Source organism: Sphaerodactylus townsendi, linkage group LG08, assembly GCF_021028975.2.
Source record: "Sphaerodactylus townsendi isolate TG3544 linkage group LG08, MPM_Stown_v2.3, whole genome shotgun sequence".
NCBI lineage: Eukaryota > Metazoa > Chordata > Lepidosauria > Squamata > Sphaerodactylidae > Sphaerodactylus > Sphaerodactylus townsendi.
Window position 1 is genome coordinate 66,146,181 of NC_059432.1, and position 27,924 is coordinate 66,174,104.

A 27,924-nucleotide genomic window follows, 5' to 3' on the forward strand; every position below is an offset into this window, starting at 1 on the left:
CCCCCTCATCCAGCTAGTCTGGAACTTTATGCTGGGTTGTCATCACTATGCAGATGACACCCAGCTATATCTGTTGATGTGCGCCCGGTTGGGTACCACCCCAGATATATTGTCCAGGTGCCTAGATGCTATGGTGAAGTGATTGACAGTGTTGACTAAAAATCCATCGAAGACAGAAGTTCTGTAGCTGGGCTTAGGAGGTTCAGATTTGGGGCACCTGCTCCTGACAGTGTGCAATTAATACCAGCATCAGCAGTCAGGAACCTGGGTATCATTCTGAATGCCACCCTTCTGATGGAAGAACAGGTCACAAATGCAGCAAGAATGGCATTTTTCCACTGCCAAGCTAGGCAACTGGTGTCCTTCCTATTTGGCCCTGACCTAGCCACAGTGATCCATGCATCACCTCCACATTGGACTACTGTACCTCACTCTGGAAACTACAGCTGGCCCAGAATGTGGCAGCACAGGTTCTTATGGGGACCCCATGGAGAGTACACATACACCTGGTGCTCTGTCATCATGTACTGGTTCCGAGTTAAATACCAGATCAGGCTCAGAGTTTTGATACTGATCTTTAAGCCAAAGTGGTCTAGGATCATCATTATCTGCAGAATTGCCTTTTTCTGTACCCCCCCCCCCCCCCCGCCGTGTTATGCTTAGCTGGCAACAACATCCCTGGCTCAAAACATACCCAGCTGTCCTCAAGCCAGAGTCTTTTCAACTCTGGCCCTGTGGGCCCTGGCTCAATTCCTGAGGGCCTGTAAGACTGAAATTTTCTACTATGCTTACTGTTGAGGACAGTGAAGGTTCCATCTTAGCTGGCTGGCTTCCCTCCCCTAACCTTTACTTTACTTTCCCTCCACTTTTTCCTTGCCCTGGATACCATCCTCTCTTTTCTTCTTCCCCTTCTCTGACTAGTTCCCCATTACTGTTACAAAGTTTAAGGGAGCCATTTGGAATTTTAATAGAAATTAAGGGTTTTAAGTATATTTCATATATGTAGTGTATGGCTTTAAATTGTTGCAATTTTGTTAGCCATTCTGAGTCTGGCCTTGGTCATGAAACAGTGACATATAAATTGAAAGATAAATGCTTTTGCATAATTAGAATTGCATTTTCACAGTAGTAGTAAACTGATTTGAGCCTTGAGAAAATACAACTTTATGACTGCAAGCTATGCCCTTTCAGCAGTGAAAATTGGGAAGAAATACATAAAGGACCACACAACCATTTGCTTCCATTGACATCTAACATCAGAATTTTGAGAAAATTTCAAACTTGGAAGAATCCCAATGATATGGAAGAAACAAATGCTATGCAAATTAATGTTTATTCAGAGTTTTGAAGGCTTTTCACAGGGATTACTTGTAACAATACAGGTTCTATTCTTTGGATTTATGTAAAATATACTTCGATAGCATGCTTTTCACCCTCACTTAAATACAGCTACATACCATACACGGTAGCTATAGGCATATGTGATCATTTTCCGTACTGATATAAAACGATCACCCCAGAATCACACAGATTTATAAATACATGCACAAGAATGAAAGATGTTACAATTCTGAAAAGTGTTATGTTCATAAAATACATAGTTATCAGAATAGCTATTACTAGTTCCAGTATATGAACTGTTACTGGAAGATTTCACCTGCTGGGTTTCATGTGTGTGCTGTTTAACCTATGCTACTGACAATCTCAGTAGTCATAAAACTCTTCAAACTGAATGGAGATGGAATGTTGCCCTGACTACTTTAGAGTATTTAAAAGACAACAAAAAACCCAAAGGAATTTGTATGATAATCATATGCAAAGTTACAAGGACAAAGCCCACATCAGAGTTTCATCTGAACTTAAAACCTATCAAGTATATTCTGTATTTATATGCCAAAATCAAACTCCTACATCATTTTCATGGTCTCACCATTATAACATTTTAAGGGTGCTTAGAAAGTGATTTGTGTTCATGGCATATTGTAAAGTAATGCACTAAACTTTCCAGGGAATTTGGGGTGCACGATTTAAATCACAGTGTAATCAAAATTTCTTCCAGGAAGGAATCACTGATACCAACAACTTCGGGAAGGGAAAGACAAGTACTGACAGAAATCTGAATTCTTTCAAAATATAATTTGTAATACAATTTTTTTCTCAGCATAGTTCTGCAAGTGAAGAGACTAAATGGGAGAAGTGGCAATCAGAAATGCGAATTTACATCCTGCAGCAAGAATAAAAATTTGCAGCTTGCACACCTAAAAGTGGTTGAATATTACTATTTATTTACATGTTGAAACGAGTATATTTATTTACACATTGAAACCAGTATAAATATATCCTGAGTCAGTCAAATACCATCATATTACCTGATCTTGCATGCAACATAGAGACGGCCAAAATGGTCTGCACTGTGATGATTTTGCATAGCTAGGTTATGCATTGAGAAAAGTGTTTCATTTTACAGTAACATGCTACAGTAACTATTTTCTTAGACTAGGAAGTAACTACAATTAAATACAGTGTACAAAAGTACAAATTGATCATTTTAAAAATAATTGTTTATATGCCAGTTTTCACTATATTCAGCATACAAATGGATAGAACATCAATTGATCTCTGCAGAAAATACTCTCATCCTTTCTGTATACTAAGGCCGTTTCCGCACGGGCAAAATATGACGTCGTCGCAACGGAAAAAGAAGCGTCAGAGCGAGAGCGTTCGCACGCGCAGCGGCGGAGGTGCGCAGTCGCGCCGTCGCGAAAACGCTAAACCGGCGCGAAGACGGTGTATTCAGAAAACGCTTAAAACCACTCTTTTTCCCCATGTGACGCATCGACGCCGCACTCGTGCGAACAGCCGCCACGGAGCTGTCGTCAAAAATGGCGTCGGGCCTGCACGGCTTCGCAAGTGCGCAGGCGCAACATCGCGAGACGCCGCTTCCGCAGCGCTTCCGTGCGAACCGTCACATTTCTGCGGGGCTGCGGACGCCCGCAGCTCCGCCTGTCTGTGTGAACGCTTTTTTTGGGATGCGTCGCAATTTGCGACGTCATCGCGTCGCTGCTTTTGGCCGTGCGGAAACGGCCCAATATATAAAAGCTGAAACAGATCAGTGTAACAGCAAAGGTCTCTAAAAAGTTTATAAACTGGATGCTACTTCACAATAAAAAAACACATGTTACACATGTATTTCAGAATCAATTAACACAAACTGTAGATTTGCATCACAAAGCACTTAGCATTGGTGTGATGGTTGTCAAATAGTTAACTGCTGTTTTTCCTGACAGTTATTGTACTATTAGTTACCATTGAAGTGCCAAAGCATTGTGTTTGTATATTCAGTATTTCCTGGTAATGGTCCTTATTAAAACTTTCCTTAAAGCCAAGACTGAAGACATACATGAAAAGACTGACTTTATGGTAGAATAATCTTCAAATGTCATCCTATTTCCATGTCCACTGAGTGAATATGCATAGTTTTAAGCAATGGCTTAGCTGCAGAAAGATTCAAAGTGGTCCAACAGTCATATTCAGGTACTACAAAACTTCTGTTTACTTGACAATATATGGTACTGTGTATGTGTGGATTTATATATGGCTCTATAGTGTTAATGAAGGGGAAAACAGTATTTTGAAATTGTTTAGATCTTTAAAGAGAACATGTTCTTCAAATATTTTAATAGCAATTCAATACATATGAGAGAAATTGTAAAAACCTATTTTGCAAAACAAGCAGTCTTTTCTCAGTCTGCTGTACAAATGAATCCATGATACGAACTTGTACTTTTATAACTTTTCCTATGTATTTAAACAATACTTAAGAAAAAGAAGGTGAAAAATATGGGGACAATGTTCTGTATAAAATAAGCATGAACATTTGCAAAGGCATTGCTCCACATCCAAAATCAAACTATCTGATTACATATAGGTGTGAACACGTTCTAATTACTGATATAAACTGTTATTGTTTTGAACCCAGCACATGGAAGCAGTTCCTAAACAGTAACTATTAAAAACGTTTAATGCATTTTTAAAAAATATAAAACACATGATGATGTTTATTTACTTTGGAAAAAACAACCTTTTGTTTCTTAGCATGACTTTTTCAAATCTTGTTTTTAATATGCCACTGATTCACTATTTACAAACTGTTCTTGTTTTAGAGTTTAAAGGACTTTTCATTGTATCTGTGAATAGTCACACAGCCATGATATGAGACTGGCCTGGGCATGGCCGCTACTCCTGTGATAATGCTGGTTGCAGGGTCGTAACAAAGAATAGTATCTGTGGCTTCTCCATTTTCATGCCTCCCGCCCAGGATATAGATCTTGCCATTACATACAGACATGCCACAGTTTTCCTGTTCACCAAATATACAAAGAAGTGAGCATTAAAATAAAATTGTAATACATGTTTCAGGAAAATCACTTACTGTGGATATTTATGAAATGGACAGAGCAGTCTACCAGATCTTTGTTTCTTCTATACTTGTTCATGTTTCTTGGTAATATGCATACTTTATATTAAGAATTAATTGAACTCCCACAGAACTTGACATTGCAGGGGTAAATATAGTTAACAGAAGTCAACACGCATAAACAGTCAAGAATTAAACACTGACGAGATCATGCTGTTTTGCCAACTCCAAGAAGAGATGGAGCAGAATAATTCTGCGGCACTTAGGAATTTTAGTCCTAGTGGAGTTGGCATGGTTGACTTTGCAATTTGTTGTGGGAAAAGGCTAGTTAAGTATTAAGGAGAATAGAAGCACTGTATGAAGAAATTAAAAGAAGAAAGCAAATTGAGAGAAAAGGTTAAGAACAGCAAGTAGCAGCAAATGTGGAAAGGTGCCAGAACACAGGAAAAGGAATAAAACTAGAAGAACTGAGGTACGTGTTGAATATCAAAATGGAATCTATGGACAGAACATAAATTACGAACTAGTTATTCAAAACAAACCACTGAAAGGAGAGAGAACTACAATAACAAAAATCACGGAACGCTTTAGGTAGGTAAGCAGAACATGAGTAAAGACTGGCAGACACAAAGGATAGAAACCCAAGTTAATCTATTTCAGTGGTTCTCAACCTTCCTAATGCCGCGACCCTTTAATACAGTTCCTCATGTTGTGACCCCCCAACCCTAACATTTATCCATTTTACAGATGGAGAACACTGATGCAGAATCTTAGATGACCCCTGTGAAAGGGTCGTTCGACCCCCAGGTTGAGAACCGCTGATCTATTTAGATTTGCTTTATAGAATATTGTAAAAATGATAGAAAAACTACAGTTAAGCAGTTTAAAAAATGAAATTCCCAGCATAAGCTAGCTTTCATGAGACACAATCTTGCAGTTATTAATTGCTCTAAAATATGAAATGAACACACTCAAGAAACAATATGTTATTTTTTTATCAGTTACCTGTCTGCTGAATGTATTTTGTACATGCATCCAGTAATCTTCAAGTGGATCATAGCAATATATTGCCTTTGTGAGTCCTCCAGCAACATAGATGAGATTGTTTAATGATACAGCTGTTATACATCTCTTTGCAATGGGGATTGTTGCACGGAGCAACCAAGAATTTGTATCAGGATCATATGACTGAACCTGAAAAGAAAGATGTTTAAATATTAAAACCTGCTCTGGTCAAATGTATAAAAGTGTGAATTTTACAATGATTAGGTGAAAACTAAAAATGGCTGGCTAGATTTTGTATTAACACATTGTTAAAGCAGACTTGTTAAAGACTGATTTTTGTCAGGGAATATAAGAGCAAAAACATGAGCAGCACAACAGATAAATTTCTGATTTACAGTTGTAAAATTACTAATATGTGGTAAATTAAAAAGATTACCCCACCTTGTCAGAACATGTGCTGTCATCGGGACCGCCTCCAATCACAAACAGTTTGCCTACACAGCTGGTGACTGCTGGTGAACTCACAGCTTCTTTAAGAGAAGCTACCTCTGTCCATCGATTGGAAAATGAGTCATAACATTCTACACTGCTTAGTCGACTTTGCCCATCATATCCACCGACTACATACACCTTTAAAAAGAAAATGTTATCACAACACATGTTTATCTCCCAGCTTATTTCAGCAAGTGTAAATGTCAACTAATTTAAAGGTGCTGCACTTAATTTTTTACCCACAATTCTGAACAGCAAAGAGATTCTCCACATTAAATGTAATAGTGACTAAGGCAAAATCGGTGCCTTATAACAGTATTTATAACAGTAAAAAATATTAATCCATATAATCTTAACAGCTGGGCAGTAGTATTTGGTATATACTAAATAAAAAACGTTTGCATGGACCTCTCTGCCTTTAACATTCCCCTTTTGCTAAGAGGGACCACATAAATGGAAACCAGTTTATGAAAATGGCAGAATTGAGGGAAAACGATCTGATTTCCAAATATATACTGTTACATTTCAACTTGTTTAGGAAATTAAGTATTTAGAATAACAAAAGTCTCTTACTTTACCAAGAAGGACAGCCATCTTATGACGCCATCGCCCTTTATTTAGAGAGGCAACTCTGATCCAAATGTTAAGTTGAGAATTATAAATCCACACATCACGGCTGTTGATTCTTCCACCTTTTTTTAAAAATACAAGACAGTTGTCTGCTAATAACAAGAGGCATGCCCCTTTGTGTTCAAGCAAGGAAAATGCCATTATGTGATAACAGGCACACACTGTTACAGATAAAATTCACAACAAATAATATACATGTAATGCTGTCCATTCAAGAATTCATGGTCACTGAACAAACAATATTTCTGGTATTATCCCAAAGAATTTTTTTTGTTTTCCAGAGCATTTGACACTGAGTGCTTTTGCTTAGTACTGCATCCACTTTCCTTATATTTACTGATGCATCCAAAAGGAAAACTTGTGCATCTCACCTATGGAATGTTTTCATGTATTTGGAGGTTGTACATATCAAAGTGAGGTTACACCAATCACCCCTTCAAATGTTTCCCAGAAATCACTTCATGAGTTATTTGTGCATTCATTCTTCACTGCTACTGTGAAATGTTCAAATGAATACCAAGCGCATGTTGTTCCATTCCTCACAACTGTTTTATTGACCCCATGTATATTATAAAATGTTTACCTGAAACAAGGATATCATTCCTTAAGGCACAAACTGCATACTCAGACTTTGTAAATTCTGGTAATTTTGCCAGTGATTTCCACTCCCCTGTCATAGGGTCATAGCATTCAGTGTAAGGCAAATTAAAGCCTCCGACTCGTTCACAACCGCCAACTACAACTATCACCTCAGAGTAGCCAGTTGACCTGGAAACAGAAAAACAAAAAGCAATCTTTACTGAGAAGTTTATTTAAATATGAAAAACAAAGAAATAATATAGTCTCAACATCTGAGAGGTAATAATAAAAATGCAAGATTGGCAGTCCAATCAAGGGGGGGGGATCCCCCTCTGGAGCCTGCCCATCCCTGCACCAGCAGAAATGCTTTTTCTGCCAGTGCAAGGGGCAAATGCACCAGTGGAAAGGCAACTTATCTGGGTGGCTGGGCGCCACACACTTCAGCAGTACTCAACCCTGAAGCTGGTTCCATCACTCAGGACCACCAGCACGAAATACTGCACATAGTTGGCCTCCAGAGCCTGACTGGCCCTTTTGTGCTGGTGGAGATATACCATGATTTTCATGGTGCATCTCTTCCCCATTATGGGGGATTTTTGCCCTTTTTAAATGTTTTAGGCCAAGGCTTCCCATGTCGCAAGAAAGCCCTCTGGAGGGGCAGCACTGGAGCAACACTGTCTCTGCTTGCCCACTAGCTCTGGATTGCACTGTTAGCATGTGTTCAAGTTCTTCTTCCTCAATTTATTAAAAGAAAAAAATTGTGCTCTGGGAACACAGATATAGTTCTTATTTCAGGGAAGGTTATGTATTAGATCCAACTAGGTTTTCTGATTGACAAAATGGAAGGGATGTTTCCTTTAGCCACTAAAATGTTCATTCTTGGAATCACAGGGACTACAAAAGCAATACCAAATGGGGTTATGACTACGATTTATTATGACTATGATGAGGCAAAGAGCTTTAAGGAGAAAAAACGCAGTCTAAAATTAGTTGAATATGGTTGTCACACTGAAATCAACAGAATTTAAACATATTTCTTTGGATAGCACCCATATGCATAGTACTGTTATTACTCTGTCTCCAGTTGCTCTTTTCAACATGCAGCATTTCATCTCCACCAGATCACACTTCCATTTACTCACGTGATTCAAAATGCTCAATTCATCTAGCTAATTAGCTAAATGATTTTAACTGGCTGACAAATCTTAACAAAAGTCATCACCATACTGAAGAATTTCTTCAACAACCCAATAGAAAAGTTAGCTACTAAGCTCACTTACCTTCGTGGCCTAGTTCTTGGGGACATCATTTCATTTCCTAGAACATGATACCTTCTTGCTTCATGCAGCAGCTGATAACACTCAGGGGAATTCTGGATCAGCTGGTCCACTTCTACTGTCTGAACGAAGTAGTTAGGGTGTAACAAAGGCAGCCTTACATGGGTCAGAAGTTCTGGTAGTACTGAGCGTCTGAGGTCAACAGCACGGTAAATCCAGCGCATGACTGCTTCAAAAACCATCTCCTCTTTACTAATTACCAATTCATCACTGCAAATATAGTCGCTAAGTTCGTCTTTTCCAAGCTCAAGAAATTCTTCATGCTGGGATACAACCTCAAAGTTTTGCAGTGCAAAATTTCTACATTTTGTATAAAGTGTTTTCAGAGAATGTGTATCAGCAAAACGCTGGATTCCTAGGCAGTTGCAAGGATCCAGTTGCTCTTCCAGAAACTTAGCACAAGCATCACGCAAAATGCTTATCTGAAAGAGACTTGATGTTTCAAAGAGATACTGCACATTTTCTGTTGTGATTTTTACCTTGCCTGTATATACATACTGTAAAAAGCAATCCATAGCTTCTGCAAAAATTCCATTGATTTCTACCAACATTTCTCGGCTTTCTCTGTGGTCATTGCAAAACATAGCTCTGAAATAGCTACTGCAGGCTGAAAGAACGGCTCGATGGCAGGGAAATTCTCTGCCTTCTACACAGATTACTACATCTGTAAACAAGCGGCTGTCACGAAATTCATTGAAGATCTGGAGTATGCTTTCAGCATGGGATGATCCAGAAGAGAAGTCGAAAAACTCATGGCCTGATAAAGACTTTGGGTCCATTTCAAATACTTTACGTTTGGATACTGGGGACTCCTGAGCCCGGCTATCCCCTCTGTTCAGTCTGCGTCCTAATATTAGTACCATTGTTATATCAACGGTTTATTATGTCATGGAGAAACGACTGATAAGTGTCTTCGTTGTGATGCTAAAGAAAATAATTTTTAAAATGTTAGTTCAGACTATGAATACAATTGTTGTGTTACAATGGTAAGTAGTTTAAGTGCTTTACCAACAGACTCCCAATTATTGCATGTAAGACCACTGGTAACATAATATCAACATTTAAAATGAAGGGGCAAGGAGGGTTTATCACTTATTACAGGGATGATTAATACCATACCTCTCCCAACATAAAAACCTTAACACAGAAACAGGTTAAACACTCCTGGTGGAAGACACCTCACCACTATAACCAATGTAAACTATTAGCCTTGAATTATTCAAATACTGTTTTTGCAAAAAGATGTAGCTGAAATATGTAGGTGGAAAAGTACTTCAACAAGAATTCGTATGAATTATTTTTGTATTAAACTGTAAGAATTCACTGTTGAAGCTGATGTGACAATCAATCATGAGATTAACTTTGTTTATGAAACTTTGAAAAACTTGCAAAATGAGGGGAAACAAATAGGAATGGCACCAGAATCAACACAATTCATGAAAGTTAAATTTTCCATCTTGTTTGTAGTGCAGCAGCAACCGCTAGCAGCTATCCACCAGCAGAGACTTGCAGGATGGGTGTGTGGAAGGTGAAAGCAAAGGGAAGGATAGAAGGTCTCACCTTTCTATCTGCTCTGCCTGTTCCATCTAATACAAATTACCACAGGTCCCCACTTGTGTGTTCTTATTTAACATTCACTCCTTGTTTAGTAAACTCTTGCAGTATAATCTGAGTACGACTAACAGTGCAGTCCTAAACAGAGATATACTTTTCTAAGTCCATTGAAGTTAATGGACTTATAAGGACATGACTCTGTTTAGGACAGTACTACAAGTCAGCTGAAATAGACCCAAAAGAAATATATTAAAATGCATTTATGTGATCTCACAGTCAACAGACTCAATGTTTAGGGTGTGTCTCCAGAGAGCATAAGTCTCCAGAGAGCATAATGACTTTTACCTAGACACATATAAAAACTTATACAGATACAGAACAAATTACCATTCTTTCATTTTAGAACTTTTGAATTAGATGCAAGTGGCAGATTAGGATCTCAAAACCCCACTATGAATCTCCAGCCTGCCAGGGAAGCTTGCTTAGTAACCTTGGGCCAGTCACACACTCTCAGCCTAACCACCTCACAAGATTGTTGTAAGGAGAAGGAAAGAGGAAAATGAAAAAAGAATGTTGAAAAGCTGCTTTGGGTCCCACTGAAGGGAAAAGTGGAGTCTAAATACAATTAAATAAAATCAAGCTCTGGCTAGATTAGATTCAAAATTCAATACTAGGTAAAGGTATCTTTAACACAGCTTGATTTCTATGCTGTATATTGTTACATATGATTTTATAGACCACTCAGATAATTTATACAGCATGTTAGAACAACCAAAGTCCTTCATAAACGTTGTCTCACTAACCCTTTCAACAACCATAATATTAGTCTCTCATTGTGGGATAGGGAAGACTATATTTTGCCTGGTCACCTAAGCATGCTTATAGGGCAGGTGAAATTTAATTTCCTAGTTTACAAATCTGTTGCTTAATCATTATGCTCGTAGAAACCTTATTTTTGGTAAGCTGATCCTGCCTGTCAACATTATAGCATAGGCAAGAAAGTTATGGCTTGTATAAAGATAAACATTGTAATAACTAATTTAAGACTAGGTAAAATTACAAGACAACTAGGCAGTTATTTCCTTGAAACCTTAGTATGCAATGTTGCATTTATCTTTCATGTATGTGGTGTTACCCTCGTTATCTCTCCTCCTTCACTATTCTACCTACTGCCTTCTGAAATTGTAGCTCCTAGAGGCAATGGCTTTTTTGTGTGTGTACTCATGACATTTTGTAAAGTAGCATGTAAACTGGTGGCATGGCACGGCAAATGGTTAACCACAGTTAGAAGATCTGCTTTTTTGTTTAGTGATGAGTCAATTATTGATTCAGTTGATCCTTTGACAGGTGTGAGCAGTAAATGGAATTGTAAGTCCATTTAAGAACCTCCACATTCAGAAGCAGTAAACCTCTGAACAGTATCAGGAAGCAACATCAGGTGCAGGCCTCAACCTCCATGCCCTGTTCTTGGCCCTCTAGAATAAATGGTTGGTTACTGTGTGAGGCAGGTTGCTGGACTAAATGGATCACTAGTCTGATCCACCATTCTGTAACTGGATTTGCTAATGCATCATTATCAATAAATAAGAACTGTTCCCAAACAATCCTTTGGAAAATTCAAGCTCGTATGCAACTTCTCATTGTCACCTGAATCTGTGCAAGATTCAGCCCGGCTTGAAAAATCTATTCTGACCGGTATTGCTACCACCAAACAAAAAGTTCTCTTAAGAAAGGTTCCTCAGAATCAAGTTGGAATCTCGCCTGGCACAACACATAACAAGTTGTGCCTCCAGGCATTTCTTCTGTCTGTTTACAGATCACTTCGAGGTCATGCACAGTCTAGAACTGGGGAAGGTTTTTACATGGCTTAGTTAAATATTTCAGCAGCCAAATTTGAGGAAACTGACTCCTCCCCCGAGATTTCCCTATTCCTTTTACTGTTAGGGAAGAAAAACCTGCGCCTGTTTGCTTAAGAGAACCAGCTGGAACAAGTCTCTGGTTGCGTGGCTTGCTTAATGATTTCACCTGGTGTTTTACGCCGCCCAACTTCACATTCTGTGGCCTTTAAACCACACCATTCACATTCTCCACCCCGCTTCTATGCATTTATATTTGCAGACCATGAATCCACTGCATGTATCCAATGTAGTGGGTTGTGGTCCCCCCAAAAAATCTGCAATAAATCCGTTGGTCCTCAATGTACCACACGAGTATTTTGTTTTTACCACTCGATACTGGGGCACTTATTCTCGCCAGCCCACCCGGAAATGGGCTTCGAAGTGTGAGCACCAGGGAAATTAAAAAGAAAACTGGCTTGAAGCAGCCGGGTCAGAATAGCCGCCAGTCTGCGCCACCTCACATTTGAACGCCACGAGCTTTTTACACAACTGTCGGAAATCGAACTCCAGGAACGGCCGGGCGCGAGCGCACCCTCCAGTTCACCTTCACCCTCAACGGCCCAGTCAACAAGCCCCGCCTCCTCGCATTTCATGTCCAATTAGAGAGCGTAACTTCTCCAGCTATTCTCTCTCTCTCTCTCTCTCCCCCCACAACCCCCCGACCGGTTTGGCCTGTGATCCAACCCTCGGCAATCCAGCACCTTTCCCCTCCACAGGGAGAGGGAGAAGAGAATAATTAACAGCTGAGGGGAGGGGGGAGAAAATAAAAAAATTGCTTCCTGCTTTTCTTCCTCCACCTCGCTCTTCACTGTACTTCGCTGTACACAACTTTGCAGCCCTTATGTCCTCCCCCCACAAAGGCTTGTACGTTTTAACGACTTTCAGAGCGATCTCCCCCCCCCCCCGAAAGTGGTCTAGTCCAGAAGCACGGGTAGCCAACCTAGGCGCTTCGCCATGGAACTCAATGGAGAAGGAGGGAGGAGAGTTTAACCCCCGAGATCCCCCTCTCAATTAGGCAGATGGATCAGGGAAGGTGAACTATTCTGCCATCTGTAATCATAACAAATCTGTTTACACTATCCTTGTACTGTAATATTGTTAAAATTTATGCTAATAAAGGCTTATTATAATTATAACAAATCATCAACGCGAGTTACAAGAATGATCTCCTACATTTTAATAAAAAATAGCCGCTTGAAAACTGTGTTGGGTGCGTGTTTTAAAAGTCAAATGTTCGCAGGATTGGTCCAAGTCTGCTAGCAGTCTCTAGCCAGCTTGCAGTGCCGGCCCAAAGACATATGGAGAATGTGCCCCCATGAAAGTGGGAATATTTCGAAGAGACAAAGGGGGGGACGGGAGAACCGCTACTTTAAATATGTTGGGCTTCGAAATACTACTGAGATCACAAACACAGACCAAATCACTTGCAGTTCCGCTCCTTTTCGCCTTCCCTCCCTCGCCAAGAGTGCAAATCGGGTATTTACTTGTCCTTAAAGCACCGATGAAGAAATATTCTCCCTTCCTCCGTCGGCCACGCACATTGTTTACCACCCCCAGATAAACCCCCCTCCTTTCCCCAAGCACGAACGAGGTTCTCGGTAATGCTAACGGTGCTTTGTTTTAACACAACCAAGGAGGAGATTGCGCCATGAAGGAGGTATGCTTAACTCTGCCCTGTCTGCTATAGAATGACGTTACCTATTGTACTATCATTGGCGATTTTCTCTGCGTTACAGATTCTGCATCGCTTCTGCAAAACCAGAAACTTGGACCAGAATTCAGATCCGTTCGAAACTTCACTGAAATTTGTTTGACAACAGCAACTTTATGGAAGGAAAGGCGGGGAAGGGAGGGAAATGTTAGAAAGAGGCACCCTTTCCCTCTTGTCACTTTGACTATATAAGGCGTCACCATGAATACTAAAGTTAAAATAAAGCATGTGACAATTAAAGGCATCGCTATTGTTTTTAACACTTCCTCGTGCCCATTTCAAATGTGAAAAAGTTCCACGTACATCACCCATTCCTAACTACTCTTTTGGCCTCAGAGCTGTATTTAGACGAGCCTTTTACCTGCAAGTAGCTGTTTCTTGCAAACGAGAAGAAAACAGGCGGCGTTCCCTCCTTTCCACTTTCCCAACCTCGCTCTCTCTTTTTGTCGGCTTTAACTTCGAGCTCAAAACAAAGACCCTGAAACATGTGACCTCCCTGAGCCAAAACACATGATGTCACTTATTTGCCAGCCAATCAGAAGGGGGCCGGCTGCAAAACTTCTTGGGAGTTGTAGTTCACTGGGCCCACGCAACGCAATGTGTGATTTTAGTTCAAGGGTCAGTGCAGGAGCAGAACAGTACAGGGTGCTTTAGACGAACTACAGAAGCTGGATAAGGCGGCAGAGAAAAATCTGAATGTATCCATGACTAATTTAATCATATCAAATCCAATCATTTTTAGTTAGGTAGGCAATATTGTCCTTTTCTGAAGTGCCTGCAGTGTTCTCAACAGTTGAACCAAATTGTGTAAGGTCTGGAACAAACTAGTTCATGAACTCTTATGTGGCTGAGCAGCCAGTTTTTCTACTATGTGTGGTCTGGTTACTTCAACAATGTGCTGCATAGATGACCTGTTACCAAGAGGGCATAGAAGGTGGAGAACTGACCATGTCTCCTGATACGATTGCTGCCCTCCAGGTTGTAGCTGGAGACTTCCCACTATTACATCTGATCTCCAGGTGACAGAAATCAGTTCACCTGGAGCAAATGGCCACTTCAGAAGGTTGACTCCATGACATTATGCCCCATTAAAGTCTCTCCCCTCCCCAAGCCCCACTTCCAAAATCTCCAGTCATTTCCCAACCCAGCACTGGGAGATTACCCATTCAGATCTTTCCTCACCTTGGACAAAAATTGGTGCTAACTGGGGTTATCCTGGCATAGTTTTTTGCTCTTTGAAAACTCAGTGAATTGTAGTCTATCAAGGCAAGTTAGCTCCTGGCATAAGGACTGAATACATGTGAAAATGATATGGAATCTTGCTATTGTCACATCATAGCATTTGTGGAGGCTTTTTAACCACATTGTTGAAAGCTGTGAATCAGGTTTTTTGACTGTCCCCCGCTGTCTTTTCCGTCATACATGCCACTCTGAAGAAACTGCAGTGCAATGCTATTTTACCATCCATACTTCATTTGCCAAATGAATGGATATGCATGTTAATCTAATAAAGAGAGAAAATGCTTGAGATGGATACCCATATGTACATCACTTATTAGGTATACATCACTGGTTGTTTGGTTAAAGTATTCACCTCTACATTAAAAATACTTGAATGGTTTTAGATCCTTTGTTTTATTTGGTTTGTTTTAATAAATAGGAAAAACAACTTGAAGTAGCTCACAATCGTAAAACAAAGTATTCAAAGTTAAATGTAAAACAATGTGAACCATGGTAAGAGCTTGAAAGTCATAAGAACATAAGAACAAGCCAGCTGGAGCAGACCAGAGTCCATCTAGTCCAGCTCTCTGCTACTCGCAGTGGCCCACCAGGTGCCATTGTCTATGTATACTTGAGTGTTTATGAACTTAAGGGTCTACTGATGTGAAGGATTAATTTATAGTAATTTCTTTTTACTATTTTTGTTAAGCTTGAATTTTATTGAAAAGGTTTTTGTTTACACAGGAAAGGAAAAGGCAAACACATAAACATTATACATAAGATAGTACAGAAAATGATCCTAAGGCCACAAATAAGAAAAACCTTTGTGTGGAAAGAAACAATGATGCTAAACGGAGTCTATGTGGACCGATAAACACTTATGCACCTACTCATGGGAACACAATCAATGCAATAATATATAATAAAATATATAATGGTGAATGTTCATATTTTATAGTTAAACATTGATATTATTAAATGTTTATTTATCATGTTTACACCATTTTTAAAAAATATAACTCCTGTTTCACACAGTGCCTAACCAGTTGCAGTAGAGAGTCAATGAACAGGGCAAAAAGGCTAAGGCCTTGTTCTGGTGTTACTTCTTAGCATTGGGGTTTGGTGGACAGGGAAGCATGGACCTGATTCCCAAACCTGCTGATTCTCCTTGCTTGTGGCCTCTGTCTCCCAGACTCTAGCCTTGAAGTATTGCATTTGTGGGGAGCTGGCATGAGCCATGGCCTCCCACCTGCATGACCTCTCTCACACAAGGGTGAATGGTACATGGTAAGCATACAGGCAATGCTGCTGGGCCCAAGGGCCAAAGTTAACAGCTCATCTCTGGGCTGCAGACTGCTCCACTGGCTGCAGGGCAGAGCAAAGCCCCTGTTTACCAAGTGGTATAGATTTCCACACACCCCTTATATCAGTGGTGGGACTCAAATAATTTAACAACCGGTTCTGGTGGTGAGATTCAAATAATTTAACAACTGTTTGTTACAAGCACCATTTTAACAACTGGTTCTGCCGAAGTGGTGCGAACCTGCTGAATCCCACTACTGCCTTCCACCCACTGCAGGAGCTATGCTCTGTATAACCGCAGCTGAAGTTGATGGCTCATTGGCAGTCCTTTAGATTTTCAATACAGGACAGGTGAGACTTGTGTGGATGACTGCAGCCTCTAACCCAGGGGCCATTCTTTTTACATAGTGTTACATTTACCTGTCCATGTGCAACATGTATATCTGGATTCTGACACACTGGAAATGGTGAGGGAGAACACTTAGATGTTACCCATAAAATTGCTGCCACCCAAATATATCTGTCACCTCTATGGAAGCTACTATTTTGATCCCCTGAGACAAATAGAAAGTTGGGGTTCATTATGTAGTCTTGGGAACTGCTATCTAAAGGCCTGCTGGAATGGATATTCTTGTTTCTCTTTCCCTTGTGTTGGTCTACTCCCTGAAACAGATGCTCGTGCCTGCATGTCAGTTTCAACTTTGCAGGATTGCCACCCCCTTCTGTTCAGTGTCTGCGGCCTGGCCAAGTAAATGCTAAGCTGAGGATGCCAAGCAGGTACACCAGACCAGATCGGAAGCAAGGGAGGGTTGTCTCAGCTTGTTCATGGGCCTGATAAGCCCTCTCAAAGGGCTGGATTTGGCCCATAGGCTGCATGTTCAACACTTCTGCATTGGTTTTTATTAGTTTGTTTACTGGCCTTTATTGATCCTGTTATCCTATACGTTGCTTGAATTATTGTTGTTATTAGACCACTTTAATAAACGGTTTGCTATTCTGCCTGTGACCTCATAATTCATTTGGCCACCTAGAAGGTATACTCTCTTTGAGAAGAAGCAGTCATTTCTGAGCCCAAATGGGAGGACTGTGGATTCAAACAAACACCATTTGGTGGTAAAAACAGTTTTGGGTTGTTCCTCTGGCACCATTTCCACCTACCAGTAACCTTTGCTAAACTCCATAGTGCATTGTGCTGCCTGCAGGGTTTCCACTAGGCCATTCATTCATAGAATGGTGTCTACCCTTGTGACTTTATTTAACTTCTTGTAGTCAATGTAGAATCTGATGGTCTGGTCAGGCATCTGAACTAACTACTGACGACTGGGGCAGAACTTGGGCTTTCTAATGGTATTAGCACCCCTAGATCCAGAGTTTCTTTGATTTTTTTTCAATGCAGGTGGCATTACTCCATCACCCTATATGGGATTGTGGCTATTGGGGCTGCCTCACCTGTACTGACCTTGTGCTGAGTGAGTCCTTCCAGGTTTAGTGGAAAAACAAAGTAGCATATTCAGCCAAACCAACCTTCAACTGTACCAGCTGTTCATCAACAGCAGAGGAAATATTTACAGTCACAGCTCCAGCCCTAAATGAGGTTTCCCCCATCTCTCCAGAGCTTGCCCTTCTCCATCCTCTTTATAAGCCAAGAGTACCAGTTGACCCCTTTCAAAGTAGGGTTTTAACACATTAACATGGTACAGCTTGTTTTTATCACCTTCAGGGAACACATTCACAAAACTGTTTACATCAGTTATCTTAGCCAAAATAGCAAAAGGCCCTTCCCAGGCAGTTTGCAGTTTGTTTTCTCATTTAAATCACAACATCAATCCTTTGTCCCTTTGTTCAAAACATCTTTCTCAGGCCCTTATAGCAAAAGTCAAGAGGATATGGAGTTCAACAACCCACAAAGACATCCCCTGAAAATAAGACATAGTAGAGGTTTTGCTGAAGTGCTAAATATAAAGCATCCCCCGAAAGTAAGATGTAGCAAAGTTTTTGTTTGGAAGCATACCTGTCGACCAGAGCATGCAGCTGTGGAGCGGAAAAATGAGACATCCCCTGAAAATAAGACATTGCGCATCTTTGGGAGCAAAAATTAATACAAGACGCTGGCTTATTTTTGGGGAAACAGGTGGGTTGTTTTATCAATATTACACCTATTTATTTTGTATCTATATGCCAGGCATGGCTGCCTCATAAAGTTTTGCCCTTAAGGGAAAACTCGGGGATGATTCCATAAAACAAGTATAATCAAGTTTGAAACATGAATAGCAAAACATGTCACAACGTGCTCAGTAATTATTTCCATGACCTCTTCCATTTGTGCTTACAGCCAATTGTCTAATCAAAGCTCATCTTCACCATGCCCTATTATACTCCCCTTAGGTAGAATTCCCAACTCAGCCTTGGTTATTTTTTTGTTTCTTGGATTTTTGCTTAATAAAAACTCAGCAGCTAGGCATGCAGCCATAGAGAACTCCTCAGAGGGCAACACAGAAGACCACGAGCAACCATTGCCTGGGGAACCTGACTGGCTGGTGGAGGAGAATACACTGCCTAGCTCACTGATCGCAGACCATTTTCAGGTGGTGCCTCAATCCCTGGCTACACTCCTCTCTGACTTGTGAGTGGTGATGAGTGTCAGCACCGCCAGGCTTACTGGCTCCAGATTGGTTCTCAGCTTAGCCACTGCAGTAAAACATTAGGGTTGAATGCCACAGTATAGCTGCTGGGAACACTGACACTGTTGTGGCCTCAGAAACACAGCTACACTCTCGGTGCTCGGTCACTAACAGAATGCTTTAGGGAGTGGACTATTGGCATCATAGTTATGCTGGCTGCCAGCTACAACAGCATGGGTAATTCTTAGGAGTGCACTGCCAATTGCTTATAACACTTTAAAGCTAATGATACCAGGAAGAGGATCATGTCAAGTTGTTCCTAACAATTCAAGTGAAAATTCAAGAAACAGAAAAAAACAGCTCACAAAGGAGTTTAGATTTTTCCAGGTTAGTTTAATCAATACTACACTTTTATTTATTTTGTATCTACATGCAAGGCATGTGTGCCTGATAAAGTTTTGCCCTCAAAATGATAATTCAGGGATAATTCTATCAAACAAATACAATCGGATTAGGAACATGGATTGGAATACATGTCCCATGATGTTCAGTAATTATTTCCGTGAACCCTTCCATTTGAACTTACAGCAAATCATCTAATCAAAGTTCATCTTCACTGTGCCCTATTAAACCTTCTGTTTAGGTAGAGTTCTCAACACAGCCTTGGCAAATGCCAGCAGATTTGGTAAGGGGTGCGTGGAAAAAAATGGAGCTTGAAGGAGACAAAATGTCACTTCTAGGCAATGCTCTAGGCTGTCATCCCTACTACCTACTCTTGTTACCTAGAATTCATAAAACAGTGGTTCTCTACTTTCCTAATGCTGCAACCCTTTAACACAGTTCCTCATGTTGTGGTGACCTCCAACCCTAACATTTATCCATTTTACAGATGGACACTGATGCAGAGAGTCTTAGGCGACCCCTGTGAAAGGGTCATTCAACCCGTTCAAAGGGTCCCTACCCCCAGGTTGAGAACCACTGTCCTAGAACATCACTATGTGGAGGCCATTTTTCTCCCATTTCTCAATTACTCACAGGCAGGAAAACAGGGCTGGAGTTGGAAATTTGCAGCCAAAGGTCATGTCACATCATGACCTTTATGAAGTATGTGCTCATAAACTTACTCTTTTTTTTTCAACTTCAGCCATTCACCTCTCCAAACTTCCTTGCCATGGGCTGGATCAGAACTACATCTGCAATTTCCAGCAGTTCCCCCTTATCATTGCAATTCCCCTATATATTTCCTCCAGGGGTTATCAACACCCCAGGAGTAGCATTTTGTGAGGTTCAATTGGGTGTGGACCGATAGGAGGGAGAAGACAAGAAAGTTCCATTTTGTCATTAGAAAATTTAGTCAAGATCCAATCCCATGTTGACAACTCTGCCCCTTGAGTGTCAGTCACAAGACCACGCGATTCAGTGGGGGGGGGGGGTGGGGGGGGGGGGGGGGGGGTTGGGGGGGGGGGGGGTTTGGGGGGGGTGGTGGGGGGGGGGGGGGGGGGGGGGGGGGGGTGGGGGGGGGGGGGGGTGGGGGGGGGGGTGTGGGGGGGGGGGGGGGTGGTGGGTGGGGGGGGTGGGGGGGGGGGGGGGGGGGGGGGGGGTGGGGGGGGGTGGGGGTGGGGGGGGGGGGGGGGGTTGGGGGGGGGGGGGGGTGGGGGGGGGGGGGGGTGGGGGGGGGGGGGGGTGGGGGGGGGGGGGGGGGGGGGGGGGGGGGGGTGGGGGGGGGGGGGGGTGGGGGGGGGGGGGGGTGGGGGGGGGGGGGGGTGGGGGGGGGGGGGGGTGGGGGGGGGGGGGGGTGGGGGGGGGGGGGGGTGGGGGGGGGGGGGGGTGGGGGGGGGGGGGGGTGGGGGGGGGGGGGGGTGGGGGGGGGGGGGGGTGGGGGGGGGGGGGGGTGGGGGGGGGGGGGGGTGGGGGGGGGGGGGGGTGGGGGGGGGGGGGGGTGGGGGGGGGGGGGGGTGGGGGGGGGGGGGGGTGGGGGGGGGGGGGGGTGGGGGGGGGGGGGGGTGGGGGGGGGGGGGGGTGGGGGGGGGGGGGGGTGGGGGGGGGGGGGGGTGGGGGGGGGGGGGGGTGGGGGGGGGGGGGGGTGGGGGGGGGGGGGGGTGGGGGGGGGGGGGGGTGGGGGGGGGGGGGGGTGGGGGGGGGGGGGGGTGGGGGGGGGGGGGGGTGGGGGGGGGGGGGGGTGGGGGGGGGGGGGGGTGGGGGGGGGGGGGGGTGGGGGGGGGGGGGGGTGGGGGGGGGGGGGGGTGGGGGGGGGGGGGGGTGGGGGGGGGGGGGGGTGGGGGGGGGGGGGGGTGGGGGGGGGGGGGGGTGGGGGGGGGGGGGGGTGGGGGGGGGGGGGGGTGGGGGGGGGGGGGGGTGGGGGGGGGGGGGGGTGGGGGGGGGGGGGGGTGGGGGGGGGGGGGGGTGGGGGGGGGGGGGGGTGGGGGGGGGGGGGGGTGGGGGGGGGGGGGGGTGGGGGGGGGGGGGGGTGGGGGGGGGGGGGGGTGGGGGGGGGGGGGGGTGGGGGGGGGGGGGGGTGGGGGGGGGGGGGGGTGGGGGGGGGGGGGGGTGGGGGGGGGGGGGGGTGGGGGGGGGGGGGGGTGGGGGGGGGGGGGGGTGGGGGGGGGGGGGGGTGGGGGGGGGGGGGGGTGGGGGGGGGGGGGGGTGGGGGGGGGGGGGGGTGGGGGGGGGGGGGGGTGGGGGGGGGGGGGGGTGGGGGGGGGGGGGGGTGGGGGGGGGGGGGGGTGGGGGGGGGGGGGGGTGGGGGGGGGGGGGGGTGGGGGGGGGGGGGGGTGGGGGGGGGGGGGGGTGGGGGGGGGGGGGGGTGGGGGGGGGGGGGGGTGGGGGGGGGGGGGGGTGGGGGGGGGGGGGGGTGGGGGGGGGGGGGGGTGGGGGGGGGGGGGGGTGGGGGGGGGGGGGGGTGGGGGGGGGGGGGGGTGGGGGGGGGGGGGGGTGGGGGGGGGGGGGGGTGGGGGGGGGGGGGGGTGGGGGGGGGGGGGGGTGGGGGGGGGGGGGGGTGGGGGGGGGGGGGGGTGGGGGGGGGGGGGGGTGGGGGGGGGGGGGGGTGGGGGGGGGGGGGGGTGGGGGGGGGGGGGGGTGGGGGGGGGGGGGGGTGGGGGGGGGGGGGGGTGGGGGGGGGGGGGGGTGGGGGGGGGGGGGGGTGGGGGGGGGGGGGGGTGGGGGGGGGGGGGGGTGGGGGGGGGGGGGGGTGGGGGGGGGGGGGGGTGGGGGGGGGGGGGGGTGGGGGGGGGGGGGGGTGGGGGGGGGGGGGGGTGGGGGGGGGGGGGGGTGGGGGGGGGGGGGGGTGGGGGGGGGGGGGGGTGGGGGGGGGGGGGGGTGGGGGGGGGGGGGGGTGGGGGGGGGGGGGGGTGGGGGGGGGGGGGGGTGGGGGGGGGGGGGGGTGGGGGGGGGGGGGGGTGGGGGGGGGGGGGGGTGGGGGGGGGGGGGGGTGGGGGGGGGGGGGGGTGGGGGGGGGGGGGGGTGGGGGGGGGGGGGGGTGGGGGGGGGGGGGGGTGGGGGGGGGGGGGGGTGGGGGGGGGGGGGGGTGGGGGGGGGGGGGGGTGGGGGGGGGGGGGGGTGGGGGGGGGGGGGGGTGGGGGGGGGGGGGGGTGGGGGGGGGGGGGGGTGGGGGGGGGGGGGGGTGGGGGGGGGGGGGGGTGGGGGGGGGGGGGGGTGGGGGGGGGGGGGGGTGGGGGGGGGGGGGGGTGGGGGGGGGGGGGGGTGGGGGGGGGGGGGGGTGGGGGGGGGGGGGGGTGGGGGGGGGGGGGGGTGGGGGGGGGGGGGGGTGGGGGGGGGGGGGGGTGGGGGGGGGGGGGGGTGGGGGGGGGGGGGGGTGGGGGGGGGGGGGGGTGGGGGGGGGGGGGGGTGGGGGGGGGGGGGGGTGGGGGGGGGGGGGGGTGGGGGGGGGGGGGGGTGGGGGGGGGGGGGGGTGGGGGGGGGGGGGGGTGGGGGGGGGGGGGGGTGGGGGGGGGGGGGGGTGGGGGGGGGGGGGGGTGGGGGGGGGGGGGGGTGGGGGGGGGGGGGGGTGGGGGGGGGGGGGGGTGGGGGGGGGGGGGGGTGGGGGGGGGGGGGGGTGGGGGGGGGGGGGGGTGGGGGGGGGGGGGGGTGGGGGGGGGGGGGGGTGGGGGGGGGGGGGGGTGGGGGGGGGGGGGGGTGGGGGGGGGGGGGGGTGGGGGGGGGGGGGGGTGGGGGGGGGGGGGGGTGGGGGGGGGGGGGGGTGGGGGGGGGGGGGGGTGGGGGGGGGGGGGGGTGGGGGGGGGGGGGGGTGGGGGGGGGGGGGGGTGGGGGGGGGGGGGGGTGGGGGGGGGGGGGGGTGGGGGGGGGGGGGGGTGGGGGGGGGGGGGGGTGGGGGGGGGGGGGGGTGGGGGGGGGGGGGGGTGGGGGGGGGGGGGGGTGGGGGGGGGGGGGGGTGGGGGGGGGGGGGGGTGGGGGGGGGGGGGGGTGGGGGGGGGGGGGGGTGGGGGGGGGGGGGGGTGGGGGGGGGGGGGGGTGGGGGGGGGGGGGGGTGGGGGGGGGGGGGGGTGGGGGGGGGGGGGGGTGGGGGGGGGGGGGGGTGGGGGGGGGGGGGGGTGGGGGGGGGGGGGGGTGGGGGGGGGGGGGGGTGGGGGGGGGGGGGGGTGGGGGGGGGGGGGGGTGGGGGGGGGGGGGGGTGGGGGGGGGGGGGGGTGGGGGGGGGGGGGGGTGGGGGGGGGGGGGGGTGGGGGGGGGGGGGGGTGGGGGGGGGGGGGGGTGGGGGGGGGGGGGGGTGGGGGGGGGGGGGGGTGGGGGGGGGGGGGGGTGGGGGGGGGGGGGGGTGGGGGGGGGGGGGGGTGGGGGGGGGGGGGGGTGGGGGGGGGGGGGGGTGGGGGGGGGGGGGGGTGGGGGGGGGGGGGGGTGGGGGGGGGGGGGGGTGGGGGGGGGGGGGGGTGGGGGGGGGGGGGGGTGGGGGGGGGGGGGGGTGGGGGGGGGGGGGGGTGGGGGGGGGGGGGGGTGGGGGGGGGGGGGGGTGGGGGGGGGGGGGGGTGGGGGGGGGGGGGGGTGGGGGGGGGGGGGGGTGGGGGGGGGGGGGGGTGGGGGGGGGGGGGGGTGGGGGGGGGGGGGGGTGGGGGGGGGGGGGGGTGGGGGGGGGGGGGGGTGGGGGGGGGGGGGGGTGGGGGGGGGGGGGGGTGGGGGGGGGGGGGGGTGGGGGGGGGGGGGGGTGGGGGGGGGGGGGGGTGGGGGGGGGGGGGGGTGGGGGGGGGGGGGGGTGGGGGGGGGGGGGGGTGGGGGGGGGGGGGGGTGGGGGGGGGGGGGGGTGGGGGGGGGGGGGGGTGGGGGGGGGGGGGGGTGGGGGGGGGGGGGGGTGGGGGGGGGGGGGGGTGGGGGGGGGGGGGGGTGGGGGGGGGGGGGGGTGGGGGGGGGGGGGGGTGGGGGGGGGGGGGGGTGGGGGGGGGGGGGGGTGGGGGGGGGGGGGGGTGGGGGGGGGGGGGGGTGGGGGGGGGGGGGGGTGGGGGGGGGGGGGGGTGGGGGGGGGGGGGGGTGGGGGGGGGGGGGGGTGGGGGGGGGGGGGGGTGGGGGGGGGGGGGGGTGGGGGGGGGGGGGGGTGGGGGGGGGGGGGGGTGGGGGGGGGGGGGGGTGGGGGGGGGGGGGGGTGGGGGGGGGGGGGGGTGGGGGGGGGGGGGGGTGGGGGGGGGGGGGGGTGGGGGGGGGGGGGGGTGGGGGGGGGGGGGGGTGGGGGGGGGGGGGGGTGGGGGGGGGGGGGGGTGGGGGGGGGGGGGGGTGGGGGGGGGGGGGGGTGGGGGGGGGGGGGGGTGGGGGGGGGGGGGGGTGGGGGGGGGGGGGGGTGGGGGGGGGGGGGGGTGGGGGGGGGGGGGGGTGGGGGGGGGGGGGGGTGGGGGGGGGGGGGGGTGGGGGGGGGGGGGGGTGGGGGGGGGGGGGGGTGGGGGGGGGGGGGGGTGGGGGGGGGGGGGGGTGGGGGGGGGGGGGGGTGGGGGGGGGGGGGGGTGGGGGGGGGGGGGGGTGGGGGGGGGGGGGGGTGGGGGGGGGGGGGGGTGGGGGGGGGGGGGGGTGGGGGGGGGGGGGGGTGGGGGGGGGGGGGGGTGGGGGGGGGGGGGGGTGGGGGGGGGGGGGGGTGGGGGGGGGGGGGGGTGGGGGGGGGGGGGGGTGGGGGGGGGGGGGGGTGGGGGGGGGGGGGGGTGGGGGGGGGGGGGGGTGGGGGGGGGGGGGGGTGGGGGGGGGGGGGGGTGGGGGGGGGGGGGGGTGGGGGGGGGGGGGGGTGGGGGGGGGGGGGGGTGGGGGGGGGGGGGGGTGGGGGGGGGGGGGGGTGGGGGGGGGGGGGGGTGGGGGGGGGGGGGGGTGGGGGGGGGGGGGGGTGGGGGGGGGGGGGGGTGGGGGGGGGGGGGGGTGGGGGGGGGGGGGGGTGGGGGGGGGGGGGGGTGGGGGGGGGGGGGGGTGGGGGGGGGGGGGGGTGGGGGGGGGGGGGGGGGTTCACCTTACAATGTCAAGAAGCAAATGGACAGAGTCTTTCCAAGTATAAATATGAACTTATCTACATATCTTAGACTTGTGACAAGAAGCTACTGCATGGTGTTTGTTTTCCCAGTGCATTCCATATGGATCTTTCCTATAACGTGGAAATTTTCTGTCCCAGTTTTAGATATTTCTGCAGATATTCTGAGGCTTTATATGTCAAACTGACTTAGGTGTTACACCCAGGCTGAGGAGTGCATTTCTACACAAAAACCTCCAGCACTTGAGACAAAAAAAGACTTTTCAGCTACTAGGTCAGTGATGGCGAACCTATGGCACGGGTGCCAGAGGTGGCACTCGGAGCCCTCTATGTGGGCACACACACACAGAGTTCATTATGTGGGGGCGGAAAATCACACACCCCCACACACATATCTAGGCTGGCCTGGGGCACTGAGCACAACATGCATGCACTGCGGTGAGCAGGGAGGACTTGGCTGGTGGGCCTGGTGTCTGTGCTCCGGGTGGTTGCTGCCCGAGGGGGGGGGGGTGCAGAGGAGGCAGAGATGCTTGAGGCACAGAGCGGTGCGCGCGGGACTTGCTGGAGGCTAGAGCAGGCTGGCCCCTGCTTGAGCGGGTGGGGCGGAGAAAGAGGGAGCCAACCGTTTTTTTCTAAGCTAAAACCTCAGCATTCAGGTTAAATTGCCGGGTTGGCACTTTGCAATAAATAAGTGGGGTTTGGGTTGCAATTTGGGCACTCGGTCTCAAAAAGGTTCGCCATCACTGTACTAGGTCATTCCAGCATAGAACCTAGATTCACCCCCACCCCTCTGTACAATATAGTACAATTAGAACAGAATGTTTCTTTTTTACATTGACTATAGTGAGCACAGATAGTCCTCTTCTCCAAGAATTAATTTAATCCCCTTGTTAGCAGCACTTGCCTATCAGGATAACGGAGTGAAGAAGACTAAAGCTTCTGCTATTCAATGACAAACTGTGATTCACAAAGGGAATTAAATATATACACATATATGAAAACTTGAGAATGAAGGAGGGGGGGCTTAGAAACATGGATCTGGTCAGAATAAGTTGGTCAGGCTTTATAAATCCCAAGTATAGAGACAATTTTTGCATGGTTATATTTCTAGTATACCATACCATGGTTATATTTCTAGTATACCATATATATACCATGGCATGGTTATATTTCTAGTATACCATATATATACCATAGTATACCATATATATACATATAAGGGCATTAGGATTCTGGCTGTTTTATTTTCAGGAAAAACTAATATTTTACTGCAAACTTTTGACTCCAGATCATTTATGAATAAGTTCAATAGACAGTTCCAATACTTGAGGGATAAGCCACTATGAGACTCCTTACAGGAGAGAAAGGCAGGGTATACATTCAAACTCTTCCCCTTCTTCTACATTAATTGTCACTATGATCTAAAGAATTCCTGAGGACTGGGGTCTTGCATGCCTCTGAAAATGTTGTTTGGTTCAGAGCACCTACTGCTTGCATTAAAAATCCCTTCTCTGGGGTTCGTCTCCAGTGGTGATTGGCTGGAGCACTTCTGATTTCATATAATGATCCAGTCAGAAGGCAGAAATGCTGTTGCCCAGGAAATCAAAAGAATTAAAAAAGACACTTGATGCAGCTGATTACGATAGGCATGAAACATGAAAAACATAGGCTCATTCCGCACATGCAGAATAATGCACTTTCAAACTGCTTTCAGTGCTCTTTGAAGCTGTGCGGAATAGCAAAATCCACTTGCAAACAGTTGTGAAAGTGGTTTGAAAATGCATTATTTTGCGTGTACGGAAGGGGCCACAGTCTTTTTTTCCCCCCAGGAGGTATTTTTTTATATTGCCCACAAATTTCAGATTTGTGGTTTTCATTCTGGGAGTCAAGGAAATAGCAATTTTCCTGAAATAGCAATTTTCATGTATACTTTTGGTTTGGGGATTTTGGGATGCATACCCCGATGTTCTGTATTCTGCATCCAAGCCCAGGGGAGACCATATAGAGCATTTTGTAGTGGTTAGAGTGTTCAACTAGGGTCAAGTTCAGATCCTTACTCTGGCATCAATACTGGGTGACCTTGGCTCAGTCACTCTCTGACTCTTCGTTGTGAGGATAAAATAGAAGAGGGGACAAAAGAGTTGTAAGAAGCTTTGGGTTCTCACTAGGCAAAACATCTGGAATATAAATATCTAAATTAAAAAAAAACCAAATATTATCTCTCCTGACAATTGTTCATACTTTGTATTGTTGAAGGCTTTCACGGCCGGATTCAGCTGGTTGTTGTGGGTTTTCTGGGCTGTGTGGCCGTGGTCTGGTAGATCTTGTTCCTAACGTTTCGCCTGCATCTGTGGCTGGCATCTTCAGAGGTGTATCACAGAGGGAAGTCTGTTACACTCTGTGTCCAATGAGAAGGGAATGTTTTAGTGGGGTAAATGCTGGGAGGAGCGAATGGGAGGGGCAAACTTCCCTCTTTGATACACCTCTGAAGAATTCATTAACAAAAATGCTTTTCAGAAGAACTAAGGCAATTACCAATTATATTGTAAGCAGACATTTATAAACACAAAGATTGTTTATTTTCACTCTCCGTGTTCCTCACAAACAGGTATGAATGCTAATAGTGCCTTTATGTGGTGCCTACAGTATAGCTGGATAAACCTGATGTCACATTGCAGAAACAAAACTTTAGAGCAGTTTCAGAGACCTTTG

The 27,924-nt window shown here is 50.2% G+C and overlaps 1 protein-coding gene across 1 annotated transcript; it reads right to left on the bottom strand.

Moving 5' to 3' along the window:
• Nucleotides 1-3,091: 3,091 nt before the first annotated feature.
• KLHL24 (kelch like family member 24) lies at nucleotides 3,092-14,121 on the bottom strand. The gene is made up of 7 exons (XM_048505940.1): nucleotides 13,985-14,121; nucleotides 8,404-9,384; nucleotides 7,128-7,312; nucleotides 6,488-6,606; nucleotides 5,864-6,052; nucleotides 5,423-5,611; nucleotides 3,092-4,360 (listed from the first exon to the last, which is right to left on the bottom strand). The coding sequence occupies exons 2-7, from the start codon at nucleotides 9,321-9,323 to the stop codon at nucleotides 4,160-4,162; spliced, it is 1,803 nt and encodes a 600-aa protein (XP_048361897.1). The 5' UTR covers nucleotides 9,324-9,384; nucleotides 13,985-14,121; the 3' UTR covers nucleotides 3,092-4,159.
• Nucleotides 14,122-27,924: the final 13,803 nt, after the last annotated feature.